The sequence below is a fragment of the Knufia obscura genome, assembly GCF_036327395.1.
Source record: "Knufia obscura strain CCFEE 5817 isolate CBS 148926 chromosome Unknown scaffold_7, whole genome shotgun sequence".
Taxonomy (NCBI): domain Eukaryota; kingdom Fungi; phylum Ascomycota; class Eurotiomycetes; order Chaetothyriales; family Trichomeriaceae; genus Knufia; species Knufia obscura.
The window spans coordinates 1,041,914-1,056,277 of NW_027042693.1; the positions used below are offsets into that span (position 1 = coordinate 1,041,914).

A 14,364-nucleotide genomic window follows, 5' to 3' on the forward strand; every position below is an offset into this window, starting at 1 on the left:
CGTAAGTGAGCTGATGGAGATGTAGTGATCACCATGCTGGACTGCGTCCTTCTTAATCTCAGTTAGTCACAGCTGCCACTATTTTGATATGCTTGGTGGTGGAGAATCGCTTGAGTTTGTGTTACACCCTTGCCGTGTTGCCGGTCAACAACGACGAGGTCAGCCACTGTAGAGATATATTCAAAGATCTGGTCGCAACGAGTAGCCACAGGTGACATATAGTACTCGTGAGCAAGGTGTATACTGCAATCTCGTTGACACTCTTTCCAATATGTGCTGTTGATGTTCGTGGTGAGCCGACGTGTCTCGAATTATTGATTCCTCCTACGTTGCTAAGCAACAGCGATAAATGATCTGCATCAGATATTAAGCGGAACCACCAAAGATGGTCAAGGATGAACCCTGTTGCAGCCTTAGCCATGCTTGACGCCAGGGGCTGCCTGAAGCCGAAACGTGGGGATGTCAGGTCGCGTCACAGCGGAAGAACATGTTGAAGCGCATGCTCAGCCAGAACGAAAACGCCAGACACATTGAGCAGGAACGTTAGCGGGTTGAGTCCTTCTGGATCTGGGTCGCTCTTTCCACTAATTGGGGCTCGTTCGAGACATCTTTTCAACGGCACGCGAACTTGGCCGCTCTCTCCCGTCACCGACATGTGATGCGCCAGAAGTGAAGAGGATATATCTGCAGGCGCAGACCTCGCCTTAGGCCAATCAGGCCGGCCACCATGGCGACGACGCTGCCAAGTCGATCACAGCCCTTTCCTTCTATCAGTGACCGGAGATCATCGCTGTCATCTGCCCAAGGCTCTCATCGTTCCTCAAACTCCTTCTCCAGACCCATCAGACACAGCAAAGCCCCCTCCCAGCAGTCAGCCAACATCCGATCCCCCATCGGCTCAGTCCGATCACAAGCCCAACCACATTCCACCGAGCATGGCATCCGGCCGAGGAGGCGACACCGCCTCAAGTCCCAATATCCGGTCGAGGACTCGGAACCACATGTCGAGTATATCCTTGTCGCTTCCTTCGATATCGACAGGGGGCCGACCATGGAGCACCAGTATCCTGGTCAGATAAGCCCGGATGAGAATCTACTGGCTGAGTTGATGTTGCCTGATCAGACACACACACGTACTCAAGACTGGACCATATTCTTTCTGCATAAGAACACTGGTGAAGATGAAGAGACCACAGCGGCAAAGGAGGAAGCGAAGAAGCGGAGGCAAGAGGTGAGGGAAGAGCGTAGAATGGCTGGTGGGGATGTCGAAGAAGACTCTGGGGAGGAGGATAGCGACGATGATGATCACGAAGCTCCTTCGCTGATGTATGTCCTCAACCTGGTCTACACCAAGCACGACCCCAACGAGAAGAGAGGTGCAAAAACCCAAGCAATGGCAATATGTACAAGGCACTCGTTCCTACACATCTATAAGCCTTTGCTGTTACTAGCACTCCACAACTACTTCGAGAACCCTTCTCAGCAGATATTAGAAAACCTCTACAACTCCTTGAATGCCATGGATCTGTCACTCATGCCACGACTGTCGCGCCTCGAAAGACAAGTCCTCCAAGCAAACGACGTCAAGGAACTTTTCCTCGACAAGTTTGAGACCATGATTGAGCAGAGACTAGACGACGAAGCTGCAGGCCTGATGGCTAGCCCACCCGCGTCGCCTGACAGGCCAAATCAGATCAAATACACCACCCCACGGGACACTCATGAGTTCGAATCACGTATAGTCTACAACGACATCCCCATTCCTGTCAAGATACCCACAGCTCCCTCATCCGAAACAGTCGGCGATTTCTCTCTAATCCAGCTTGTCCAAACCTTCAATACTGCACATCTCGTACAGCCACAACCATTTGCTCTTCATCCTCACCTAACCACAGCTGGTGCATATACTCATCCCATCATTGTCTTGATTAACGCCATGCTCACTCAGAAACGAATCATCTTCCTAGGCCATCAGAGACCGTCAGGCGAAGTAGCTGAGGCTGTCCTTGCCGCCTGCGCTCTTGCTTCAGGTGGAATCCTACGCGGCTTTACCAAATACGCATTCCCATACACCGATCTTAGTAAGATCGACGAGTTGTTGAATGTACCAGGCTATATCGCTGGTGTCACGAATCCAGCCTTCTCTTACCACCCCGAGTGGTGGGATCTCCTAATCGACTTACCAGCCGGCCGTATGAAAATATCGTCCTCCATAGCACCCGCTCCAACAACAGAAGGCTCCACTTTCTTCTCACAGCAGCCGAATCTACCAAAAGATACATCGCCGGATCCGTCAGGGGATATAGCGTTCATGGACGACATAATGGCATCTATTGAAAACCGCCAAGGTGAACAGATGATCAGATCTAAATTTCGATCCTACATTTCCAGATTCACCCGTATGGCAGCATCATTTGAAGAGACGGTTTATGGAGCAAGCTCTCTCTCGGTATTGCCGCCCACCGAGATAGAAAAGCCCAACGCGACGAGTGGCACGAAAGACACCTCGAGGAAGTCAAGTACGACCACGAGCAGCACGAGCAGCGGCAAGCCACTCAAAGGCCACGGCTATGTATGGCCTACCGAAGAAGCCAAAATCCGCGAACTCGCCGCCACAACAGCAAAGATCGAAGGATGGCGCTCAACCCGCTCCTACTACGCATTCATCCAGGACCTAGCAGTGCAATCTCAGGCTAATCTCAAAGATGCGACTTCGCCAATCTCGCCAGTCTCACCTGCTTCCGCCAACGGTATAAAAGGTGATCAACCACGCGCATACCTCGACATCTCACACACCCTCTCCCGCCTCCGTACCCTTCGCCTAACGCCCACTGAAGCGACGCCCATCTATCTCGCGATAGCAAATTACTGCACAAGTTACACCTCCATACTCGAGCTCCTATCCCACGCACCACTGAGTGAAGCTGGATTATTCCATGTATCCCTGGGCCTATGGCACGAGAACAAAGACGTCCGCGGCGCCACGACGAAACTGCTTGAACGAGTAAAACAGCATCCGGCGGGACGGATATGGTTTTCGAGACTTGGCGGATTCGCGAGTCAAGGTTTCAAGAGGGGCACGATGGAGATTGAGGAGCGGAGGGTAAAGGAGGCGGAAGAGGAGTGATATACTTCATGGATAGTATCTATCGACATAATATGCAGCATGTGAACATGACTGGCGAAGTTGATTATTGTTCCCTCGTTTTCGTTGAGATTTATTCACATCCGGCATGCTTCCTATACGATATTTTATTCGTTCCCAGCAGCCGGGCCCAAATACACTATATCAACTTCCAACCAACCTACAGCTGAATATCTTCACATTCATCGCTGACACCACGCGGGCAGCCTCACAATTCACAGTTCAGTGATGTCTCCAGTCCCGGAGTAGACAGTGTACCATCGCACCATACCCATTCGAGCAGATCTACCACAGTCAACGGTAGGCACGACGTGACTTCTACATCAAGGTTACCTGAACAACATCACGGAGTTCTGGTGCTGTCTGGTGCCATCAGGTGCTATGTCCCCTTGTACTCCGGCTTTACCATCACTACCGAAGGGGGACTACAAAGCGAGCTGGGTCTGAGCTATGTAACGATGACCCACTTGACCAATCATATCATGCAGTGTCCCCCTCTCCCTTCCGCCCACTGTCACCACATAAACCGGGAGACAGTATCACATATCACCCATAACTCAACCGAGCAACAAGCATACAACAAGCCGACAGCGTAGCTTATTTGTGTCGTCCGGCACTAGAAGTCGAACCTCGCACATTAGTCGAAGCAGCATTCTGGTCTGTCACGTCTCGAGTAGGGAATCACGCATCATGGTCGAACTCGCTTCCAAACGACAACCAGACTGGAGAGGCGGTATGAGAAGTGGCAGAGATCGTGTTTGGTTCCGAGCATGCTTTCGAGGACGAGCAATAGCAACGTCGACGATGGTATCACACACGATAAACGATAGTACTGAAGGTCGACGGCTTGCCCTCCTCTTCCAGTTACCAACTCAGGTTCCATCGTACTACGGTACACCTCCATAACCATGTCTCTCGACTGATTACATTGCTCGTTACTCTTCACCCGAACGCCGATCTTCTCATCTAGGTGTTCCCCGCAATACAGATCAATTCTCCGGACTCGCCTTCATCATAGGCGGTATCTCTCCGTCAAAATGCACCTTGAAGCTACACGGGAACACAAAGTAACTCCCATGGTCCTCGCGCATATACACGTAGAACCCACCCGGTCTCGCAACCTACAACAATTAGTATCTTCAACACCACACATCAGAAAAATGGTTCGACTTACCTTCTTCAATTGTCCCTGCGGCCCCGGCGCCCTTCTCAAATTCTTCAGCTTACCGACTGTCCTCAACATAGCCGTCAATCCAACCATACTTGCCTCCTTGCCCAAGCACGTATGCTCGCCAATGCCATAGTGGATATAACTAGCTGGGTCCCGATCGAGGCGCACTTCATCCGGGCTTGGGAAGACATTCGGATCCCGCGCTGCGCCAACGAAGGAACAGAATACCTTGTCGCCAGCCTTGACGTGGACCTCTTTGCCGTTGTCGTTGAAGGTATGGTCAGCCTCAGCACGCCTGTAGCTACCGAACGTGCCGTTGAGGCGGATGCCCTCGTTGACGTAGGCTTTGAGTTTCTCGTCGGACTCTGGTGTGTCGATTTGAGACAGTTGCTGGATGGCTGGCAGGTGCTTGACTCCTTCGGGGCTGAGGTAGTAATCGATTACCTGCGTGAAGACTTGAGATTGGTTCGGGACCATAGCTACCGCGGTGGGCAGGATCTGAGAGTACGCCATGTCGTATGTGCTCATTCCTGTTTCTGCCAGACGGCGTACCATGTGGATGCCGTAGGTGGATAGGGCGTTTTCGTTCTCACGGTGGCTGTCGAAGAACTTGGAGGCGAAGGAGGTGGCGGTGACGGATTTGACGTTTAGCTCAATGAGCTTGCCGAGCATGGTGGAGAGCTTACGGGCGATGGCTTTGACGGGTGCGGATTTGGTCGGCTCGAAGTCGAAAAAGATAGCCGTGAAGATAACGCACATTGCCATCCAGAGTTCTTGCTCGGAGAAGATACCTTTGGGATTCTCTGCGACCTTCAGTGGTAGGTCGAACATGTTTGAAGCGAAGTGAACGTGTGCGAGGTTGCCGACATCTCGGGTGATATCGACTTGGTTGATGCCTGCAATCTTGACAGTGTGCTCGTGCAGAAGTCGGAGAGTGATGTATTCGTAGAAGTGCTTCACGTGCATATTCCACTTGTCTCGATAGATGAGCTCGCTCATTTGCTTCCGCTGTTGTCTATGGAAGACCGTGTCTCCGCCCAAGCAAAACCGCTCACCACCTTTGCCCATGACGAACGAGAGTCCTTCATTCCACATGACGGTGAACTTTCTGGCATCGCCACAGAGCTCTTTCGCAGCTCGATACGAAGTGAGATTGACTCGACCAGGAATCGGCTGCGGCTTGCTGTAGTCATAGTCGTGGTATCGTCCCAAGTCCTTCATGATCTTCTTGTTCTCGTCAGGGATCGTCATCGGATAGTGAGCATAGATGCTGTTGGGTTTGAAATGGTTCGGAAGAGCTCGGAGAAGCAGCTTATAGAAGACACATCCTTGATTAAAGCTGAGATCATAGTTGGCTTCGTTAAATCCCCAGTTCGTGAGGTGCTTTGGGCTATAGTCTATAGTATAGAATCGATCCCCGCGGACAAGCGCAACAGCATCTGACAAGACGACCCGTGATATGGTATGCGTTGGACCTGGCTGTTTTAGTATCAAGAAACCTGCTCCAAATACAAAAAGGGTACTTACAGATTCCGACTCCTGGGACCATGGGACGCTTGTAGTCTTCCACAGCAAGACCGGGATATAGCTCAATGTAGTCTGGGTGCTCGTACAAATGCTTGAGCTGTTCCGCAACATATGGGTCGGGATTGACTTCTTCGAATGTGTCATATGTCTTGAGGCCAAAGAAATTTCTGTATTCGTTCAGGCTGCAAAGATTCCATGCCCGAGACTGCTGAATGCCAAGAATGGTAATAGCTCTCATTGCCTTCGGGATGTTTCGAGCGCCAAACGAGCCAGAGACCTGCTCGACACCCATAGTGAAGATCTTAGCCAGTTCTCCGTCGTCGAAGTTTCCATGTTCATCACGCTTAAGGCCAGCAAATGGTCGAGAAGCTGGGTCTTCGGGCAACTCATGATCGTATTTTCCAAGACCAATCATCAGCTCTTTGATGCTGACTTCTGACGATGGCTTGCCAAAGAGTTGCTGATACACAGCTTCAGTCCACTTCTCATCCATCTCACCGATACAAGAATGCCATCTGTAAGATAGAGAGAACTCTGCAGAGACCTGGTTTCCGATACCCTGAGGAGTACCATTGTGGGAAAACTGCTTGCCTTTGTCCAGACGAGGATCAAGACTCCATGTGCTGTTGGTCCGGTTCAAATTGACAATCGTACGCAAATAGTCGTATAGAGTTATGTTGATATACAAGCCGCAGGTTACGAGACGGCCAGTCTGGAAGAGATCATTGTCGTACTTCTTCCAGGCCTTCTCTAGCGCCTCGCCTTGCAGATGCGACGCAGGCTTGTTGTATCTTCCGCCCTCGTTGATCGCAGCCAGATTCTCAACCACATGATTATGAAAACGGTTGAGCATGATTAGCATGACGCCACAGGAAGGCGGAAAAGCGAGAAGTCGCTCCTCGGCGAAACAGTCTGGCTTGATTTTGCCGTCCTTGAACGTTCTCATTAAATCCTGGTCTTCTTGAGTGTCACCGTATAGTATAGACAAATCGAGATAGCTGGAGGTCTTCGAGATGCTGAAGTCCTTGTGGTCCGTCTGAAAGAGGTCGTGGATGATGAGCGAAGCCCAGTTGAAGAAGATCGATGAGACTCGATTTGGATTCTCTATGAAAGTCTCACGAGCCAAGACCGAGTCGAAGATGAGGCCCGGATCCGGCAATGCGCCAGGCTGAATCATCTTAGGGTTGACCGACCTGGCGTAAGGAGTGTTGGCAGCACCAAGCATGGGATAGATGTAGGAATTGTTCCTGCCATCAGCAGATCTGTATTTCCAGTCATCACTCATATATGACAACGGAGGATGCTGTAAGGAGTTCCACAGCTCGTCCAGGAAAGAGCTGGTGAGCTCAACGCGGTTGGCAGACTTGTGTGGTAGGGCTGCAACTAATTGTATTATCTGCTCCATGTGCATTTGTCTGTCGTCTTGTGGTTTCCCACTAGCCTTATCTGCAATTATGTTCTTCACTGCATTGACATCCTTCAGACCCAAAGATTTGATATCGGCCCAAAACCCACTGGACTCCTCTTTGTGAAGGTAAGAGCCATTTCCCGTCTGCTCAGGAAGTGGTCGGTTTGAGGCATGAATGAGGCCAGCAAATTCTGCAAAGGCTGATTCAACATCGGGTCGAGTGGCCGGTGGACTATCGTCGTCTCGTTCTTGTGGTTCAAGTGGTGGAGAGGCTCTGCCTACGGCAGTCTTATAGGACGAGCCTCTTCGAACGTTCTTGGTCTGTGCTAAACTTTGACCAATACTTTGACCAATGGAAGCGCCTTGGTAACTGTTCTCGCCGTTCACACCGTTTGTGCCGTTTGTGTGATCCGCGTTTGTCACTTTCGTGTTGTAGGTATTGCTTGCACTAGTAGCATTGGCACCTTCGGTCACCTGCTTGCCGCCAACCGACGGCGATGTATTGACCTCATCAACTTTGTCGAGAGAGCTTGGACTGGTCCCGTTGACACTCTTTCGCTTCTCCTTGCCGGAATATCTGGAGGAGAGCCTCCTAAGCAATGAAGGCATGTTTGTAGGTGATCGATAAGGATGAGAAGTAAAGATGAGTAGCTATGGTAGCTCATTCAAGCCAAAATCAACTCAAGGCTATTGGTACTGGGACGATGTGAGGTAGAAAAACACAAGACGAAATTGACAGGGCATGGTTGCAGAGACGACTTACTCGTATCATTTGGTAGCTTCGACCGAGCTTGAAAGATGCGTGGGCCGTGCCTTCCAAGCTCGTTTCCCAAGCTGACCGTCGTAGCCAGTTGCATGTCAAGATAGTAACTATCGACGATTATCACTCGGCTGCATATGGGCGGACTGTTGAGGACACTTAGTGGAACGTGATCAGAGCTGTACCGCGCTGTTGACGGCGCACAGACTTCGCGAATATCGGGCCGCTCTCATAGATGTGCTCCGCGCTTGTGTCGGCGCCCACTCTATGCAGCGCAACAGCTGTATCCAGTCATGAAGAGTAGATATTTCAGCTGATGTGGGGCTGTGGCCCCGTTTTTGATGTCTGGCTTCGAACTAGAAGCTCTGTTCCAGCTGTACATAATGTGCAAAGCGTCATGAAGACCGCGCTTCAGCCGCGACTCGTGTTCGATGTGATAGAAGGGAATGCCCTTATTCGGCTAATGGTCAAAATGAGGTGTTGTCAAATCAGAGGTGAAATTTGCAGCTGAAAGATGTGTTGCTAGATCAGCAGTATCACGTAAAGGCGGATGGAGCTAAGCTGTGCAGAAAGCGTGCTTGGGCGTGCATGGGTGCGTTGTCAAGGATCATCTCAGCTCCGCTGAACCTTCGGCAGCCTCGCGTTGTGCGCGTTGTGGTCGTTCCTCTCCTCAGGACTGCCAGTGCAGACACCTTCTCAACCAGACAGACAATAATACTGCCCTGGACGCAGACGGCTCGGTCCGTAATTCGCGTCGTACTCCGATCCTCGACTTCAGCTGTCTAGCTCGATGACAAATGATCATGTTTCTACAAGAATTTCTATAAAGGCAGATATACTCTTGGAGCCCTAAAGGACCTTTGTACTATTTCCCGATGCATGGGTGAAAATATGGATCAAAGATCGATCTTGATTTCCAGCGCCCATTTTGTACAACGTGACTCGCTTCACATCAACGCCTATCCAATCGCTAAGCTGTGATTGGGTGGACACGCTCAATCCATCTCGGACGCTAAGCTGCTTCTGCTACGATTTGAGCTCGCAGCAGAAGAATGTGGGGCGCATTGAATCAAAGACTACTCGTGACTCTGTTCTTGACCTCAAGTGTCCTCAAGCATGAGTTGCATGATCTGCGCTCGGCGTCGACCGCGAGGACCAGCTTGCAGATGGCTGACCCAAAGCTCTCGAGATCTGCGGATAGCTTTCAGACCGCAAGACTTGGACAAATGTTCATGATGCAGAGTCTGCAGGAGGCTTTTCAGCGTTGGTCCAACGTCGGCCACACGAGGAAGGCACCTCCGTCGTCAGTGGTTGCGCTTGCCTAAGTTCTTCAGCATACGCTGCTAATTCCGTTCGTCATCGTTGCCAGTCCTGTTCCCTCCACTCCACGGGTAGATGGGTATTGATAGACCTAGAGAACTACAGCATCATTAGGCAACGTACAATAGACGATAGGCATCATGTCGGGGCGGCCAAACCCTCCCTCCACGCTGGCCAAGCAGAAGAATGTTTTTATCTTGTGCTTCGATGTTTGTAACGACATCTGCTAACTGGGATCTTCCACACTAATGGTTGACAGGGCACTGGCAACAAGTTCAGTGGTACTGAAGCTGACAGCAATATTCTCAAGCTCTACCGCATGCTCGACCGAAGTAACAGTAATGTGTACACTTTCTACCAACCAGGAATCGGCACCTACATATCTTCACACTCAATGCAGACGACCTCTCGAGCTGGCAAAGTACGATCATGGTACTTGAAAGCAAAAGACTCGGCCGTTGGTTCCAATTTCGCGGAGCACGTCATGGGCGGCTACAAGTTTCTGATGCGGTATTACTCTTGCGAAGATGATTTGTACTTCTTTGGTTTCAGTCGTGGTGCCTATACCGCCAGATTCTTAGCAGAGATGCTCGATAACATTGGGCTGCTTAGTGCGGGCAACGAAGAATTGATAAGATTTGCTTGGAAGACCTATGCGAAGTGGGCGTCACGGAGTAACGATGGTTCGGAGGACTCCAAGCAAGAGGAATATGAACTATACGCGTTCATGCGTGGTTTCCGAGAAACTTTCTGTAGGCCCGTACGGCGCATACGATTTATGGGCCTGTTCGACACTGTCAACTCTGTTCCCAAATTTGAGTCGGCATGGATGCAAAGAAGCAAGTTTCCATACACGGCGCGCTCCTCGGCGAAGGTAATCAGACACGCAGTGGCCATTGATGAAAGGCGAGCGAAGTTCCGGCAAGATCTCATCAGCGGGGACCAGATACAGAGAGAAGACAAGATGAACTCACATATACATCGCTACAACTCAGATCTGGGCAACACAGCGCTGCATGGCAACCCCTTAGACTCGCACAGGAAGCAGAAAGAGGCGGTCAATAGGATGCCACCTCATATCGAAGAGCAGGAGGTGGAAAAGTCACAGATAGACGGTGGCAGTCTCCGGAGCGTACCAGAGAAGCAAAATAATCCTGATGAGAAGCCTCAAAGTCACTTCTTAGGTCTACCTAGAGGGTTGGAGAAGCAGAAGTCAGACGATAGTCTCGCTCGACCGAATGACCCAGCCACAGCACACCTTGACGAGCGGCATGAGAGAGAGAACCCTGGGATCACTCCTGGACGGCTGAAGCGGCGGACATACTCCGAAACCAACGGAACGCAGGACATTGAAGAAGTCTGGTTCTCTGGCGGGCACGCCGACATTGGGGGCGGCTGGAAAAGAACGAATCGAGAATCTTGGATGTTGAGCCACGCACCACTGGTATGGATGGTACACGAGGCTATGGAGGCCGGCCTCGTATTTGATCCGGTGTATGTCAAGCACATCATGTTAACAATCGACACTAATAATCCACAGGAAAGTAGCACGCCACAATTGCCACCCCGATAGAGTCGACGACTACGGCGATAGACACAAGGACGAACATACTAGCAAGAGGTTCCATTCTGCATTTGAGGAAAGCTACAGGACGGGCGTGATACACGACTGTTTGGAGAAAGGCGATGGTCTTCCAGCGAGCACGGTACTCATGTGGAAAATCATGGAGTACTTACCATTCAGAAGGATGGACCTCCAGCCAGATGGGAGCTGGAAGGCGATCAGATGGTAAGTCGAGCCCTTGACTATTTCTCGCTACTTTGCTAATGTCCTTACAGGCCACTTCCGATGGGTGAAACCCGAGACATCCCTAAGAACGCACAGATCCACCACTCGGTCATCAGACGTATGCAACACAACGATGATTACAGACCTGGCAACCTCATTATTGGTGGTGGTGGTCGAGGTCGCAGGAAAGCGCCAGAGGACTATGGCATGGGCGACTGGAAGCAGCACAAAAATCATCATCATCCGGTCCTAGAGACTTTCCTGAGGGCAGATTACGAGCCTGGCGAACTGAGGAAGGGGCATTAATCACGATCAGCAGGCTTATGGTGTATTTTGTAACCTGGACCTGGCAATGGACTCCGAAAGTCGGTATCGGAAGGCGGGAACGTGAGATCGGGAAAGTGATTCTCGTGACACCTAGAATGCTCACCTGTAGCAGTATGTTTGAGACGTCGAGGATACTCTGCTCAATGCTCAGACACTGCTATTGTTTGAAGGCAGCGGCCTCTCAATTCCTCAAACGTCACCTCATCCACCCCTCAGGCACCTGTCTAGCACAGGTCCTTCGGTTGCTCAGCTTCTAATTCTTCGCTTGTCGTAACTCTCCCACCATTGAAGTGTCAACACTTCTGCTCCACGATCTTGAGGCCAGGAAACTCGTCTTTACCAATCACCCACTTCCTCTCATCGCTAGATGCCTTCGCCTGATGGGTGAAGACCTTGTCGTCTCGGTAGTCGTGTATCAGCTCTACACCAGTGATCGGATCTCGTTTCTTGGCCTTAGCTAGAGCTCGTTGGTACAGCTCTTCGCTGGCATCGCCCTTCTCGACCTGGAATTTATATAGTCAGCGCTGGTGCTGTCAAGCAGAAATACAGGCTGAAGGGTAACATACATCGAAGACCTGATATCCCTCTTTCTTGCCTACACTCTTGGACAACCCCGGAAATGTAGGCATATTGGGAATCAACTTCCTCATATCGGCGGGGTCGTCGAGCTTCGATTCGACTTCTGAGAAGAGTCGCTTGAGCTCTCCAAAATCGGAGTTCTCATCTCGGAAGACACGCTTAAATTCTGGTGTTACATGTTTGTCGTAGAGACGTTGGTAGGGGTTTGGCGTGGACTGTTTTGGTGGGTTGGGGTGGGAGTCTCTCGCGTTGTGGCTGGCCATGGTGGGATCCCTGACAGTGAGTTTGAAAAGGGGAAGATCAACGGATGCGTTATTTGATCATTTGGCGAGTGTAGATCTGTGGGTTGGATCGAGGAATGGCTTGTGTGGTTGATCTGAGTATTAGTACCGGGCCAACGATGGATCGGCTTTGAAAGCCTCAGAATATAGTAAAAGATTGGACACAGTGATTAAGAAAGGGTATTGAGCCAGAATTGATGGTGATATTGATCACACACATCTGGTACATCCCAAGTTGATTTGATCTTCAAGGTGAGATGTTCACCCTACCTGATGCTTGAGCCACCCTTCGAGCACCGCGGCCGAGCTCCTGCTGGACTAGTTGATCGTCGAGTACCTCATTCCAAAAGCTCAGCACGAATCCTTTTCAACAACTTATTCAACGGGCATGCATGCAACGCTTCTGCAAACATGTTACATCCACAAGCATAACTTCCCACTAGCAGTCCCAGCGGCAATATAGTCCTTCGTCGGATGGAAAACTGCTACAGCAGGCACAGCCGTAATCCCATCACCACCCAATTGCGCTAGCTGCTCGCCCGTGGCAGAATATACATCCACAAACCGATTCATGTTACCAATGACAAGTTTCTGTATGCCATCCTGAGGATGTCTCTGCCACTGCGGTCGCAAGATCGTCACCCATCGGCCGGTCTGATTGTTATGCGATATTGATATCTCTGGGTTCATAACTTCAGGTGGAAGGGTATAGCCGCTCTTCCAGGTCTGCATGCTTTCTAGCTTTTCTGTTGGTTGCTTGACCTTTAGCTTGCGGGAAGATTGGGCGGAGGATGTGGGTACCACGCCGAAAGAATGGATCTTGATTGTGTCGTCATACGAGGACGTTGCGACCTGGCCAACTGTGTTGAACGCGGCGTGTGAGACGGAGAGACGCGACTCGTGCTCACCGACGAGGGTAGGGAGGTTCTTGGTTATCTTGCGAAGGTCCCATAATCTCATGGTTCGATCAAGGGAGGCAGTTGTGAGGTAATGCGGTGCTACCGGATTAAGAGTGAAGCCGCCAATTTTCTTCTCGGAGAGCTCGTAAAGTTTGGTTTCGGTGGAAGGTGCGCGGTAGTCGTGTTGGCCGAAGGAGCCGTGGAGGGTGGTGAAGTAGACTGTGTTGGGATCTGTGGCAGACATGTCGATGCCGGAGACGGGTGAATCCTCGAGTTTGTCGCTGGGACCGTAGATCTCGACTGCGACTTGTTTCTGGAGATCTATCGTGCGAATGGAGGAGTCATAGGAGCCTGTGAACAAGGTGCCAGGATTTGATGGATGAGTGTGCATGGAGGAGATGGTTCGAGTATGCGGTTTAATCTGGGTGATAACCGGATCCGGGTAGCCCTCCTCTTCATCTTCGTCCTCGTCCTCATTCTTCACGCCTGAAACTTCCGGCTCTTGCGAAGCGTCCACTATGCCCAGATGGCCCAGCTTATCGCCCATGAAAATGATGGGCTTCTCCTCTGTGGGGTGGAAGGCAGCACTGTAAATTCTCTCTGGGGTGATCTTGATCCTATTAGGTTCCCAAGCCTCCCAGATCCCCAGACCACTCATCTTTTCCCTTAGCTCCTTCAAGTCCTTGTCCGTGGTCTCCTTGATCTCATCTTCGCCAAACGTCCTTTCATGTGGTTTAGCGACTGGCCTGAGCACAGCATCGGAACCGAAAAAGCCATTGATGCCGCCCTTGAGAGTAACGTCTCCAAGCTTCAAATCGTCAGTGTTCCTCTTCCGCCTCTCAATATCGCGCTCTTTCTGCTCCACGTATTCTTTTTCCAGCTTCTCGCGCTGAACTTCACTGTCAGCTTGTATGCCAGCTAGACGCGATGAAGTCCGGCGAGGGGCGATGTCTTCCTTCTTTATCCTCTTTGCTGGTGTTGATTTTGGCTTGCTAGGTGCTGCTCTTTTCGCAGGCCTTGCATATAGTCCAGCTTGTGCAGCATTTTTCTTGACTTGAAGCTCAGCGAGCAGCTTGTCACGCTCTGCGATGTTGGCTAAGCGCTGCTTTTCAAAGTCTGATGGTTCTTCTTGTTGCGACCTTTTCGGCGGCATGCTGG

The 14,364-nt window shown here is 50.9% G+C and overlaps 5 protein-coding genes across 5 annotated transcripts; 2 read left to right on the forward strand and 3 right to left on the reverse strand.

The window, feature by feature from the left end:
- Positions 1–727: 727 nt before the first annotated feature.
- PMZ80_006574 (uncharacterized protein) lies at positions 728–3,127 on the forward strand (the record flags this gene model as incomplete). The annotated part of the gene is made up of 1 exon (XM_064874986.1): positions 728–3,127. One exon carries the CDS (start codon positions 728–730, stop codon positions 3,125–3,127), a length of 2,400 nt encoding a protein of 799 aa, XP_064729386.1.
- Positions 3,128–4,134: 1,007 nt separating this feature from the next.
- Positions 4,135–7,860, reverse strand: PMZ80_006575 (uncharacterized protein; the record flags this gene model as incomplete). The annotated part of the gene is made up of 3 exons (XM_064874987.1): positions 4,135–4,266; positions 4,320–5,791; positions 5,844–7,860. 3 exons carry the CDS (start codon positions 7,858–7,860, stop codon positions 4,135–4,137), a joined length of 3,621 nt encoding a protein of 1,206 aa, XP_064729387.1.
- Positions 7,861–9,471: 1,611 nt separating this feature from the next.
- On the forward strand, positions 9,472–11,426 carry PMZ80_006576 (uncharacterized protein; the record flags this gene model as incomplete). Its single annotated transcript, XM_064874988.1, has 4 exons — positions 9,472–9,540; positions 9,591–10,825; positions 10,872–11,120; positions 11,171–11,426. 4 exons carry the CDS (start codon positions 9,472–9,474, stop codon positions 11,424–11,426), a joined length of 1,809 nt encoding a protein of 602 aa, XP_064729388.1.
- A 314-nt stretch (positions 11,427–11,740) lies between these two features.
- Positions 11,741–12,289, reverse strand: PMZ80_006577 (uncharacterized protein; the record flags this gene model as incomplete). The annotated part of the gene is made up of 2 exons (XM_064874989.1): positions 11,741–11,950; positions 12,014–12,289. The coding sequence occupies 2 exons, from the start codon at positions 12,287–12,289 to the stop codon at positions 11,741–11,743; spliced, it is 486 nt and encodes a 161-aa protein (XP_064729389.1).
- A 432-nt stretch (positions 12,290–12,721) lies between these two features.
- PMZ80_006578 (uncharacterized protein) lies at positions 12,722–14,359 on the reverse strand (the record flags this gene model as incomplete). The annotated part of the gene is made up of 1 exon (XM_064874990.1): positions 12,722–14,359. The coding sequence occupies one exon, from the start codon at positions 14,357–14,359 to the stop codon at positions 12,722–12,724; it is 1,638 nt and encodes a 545-aa protein (XP_064729390.1).
- Between the last annotated feature and the right edge of the window lie 5 nt (positions 14,360–14,364).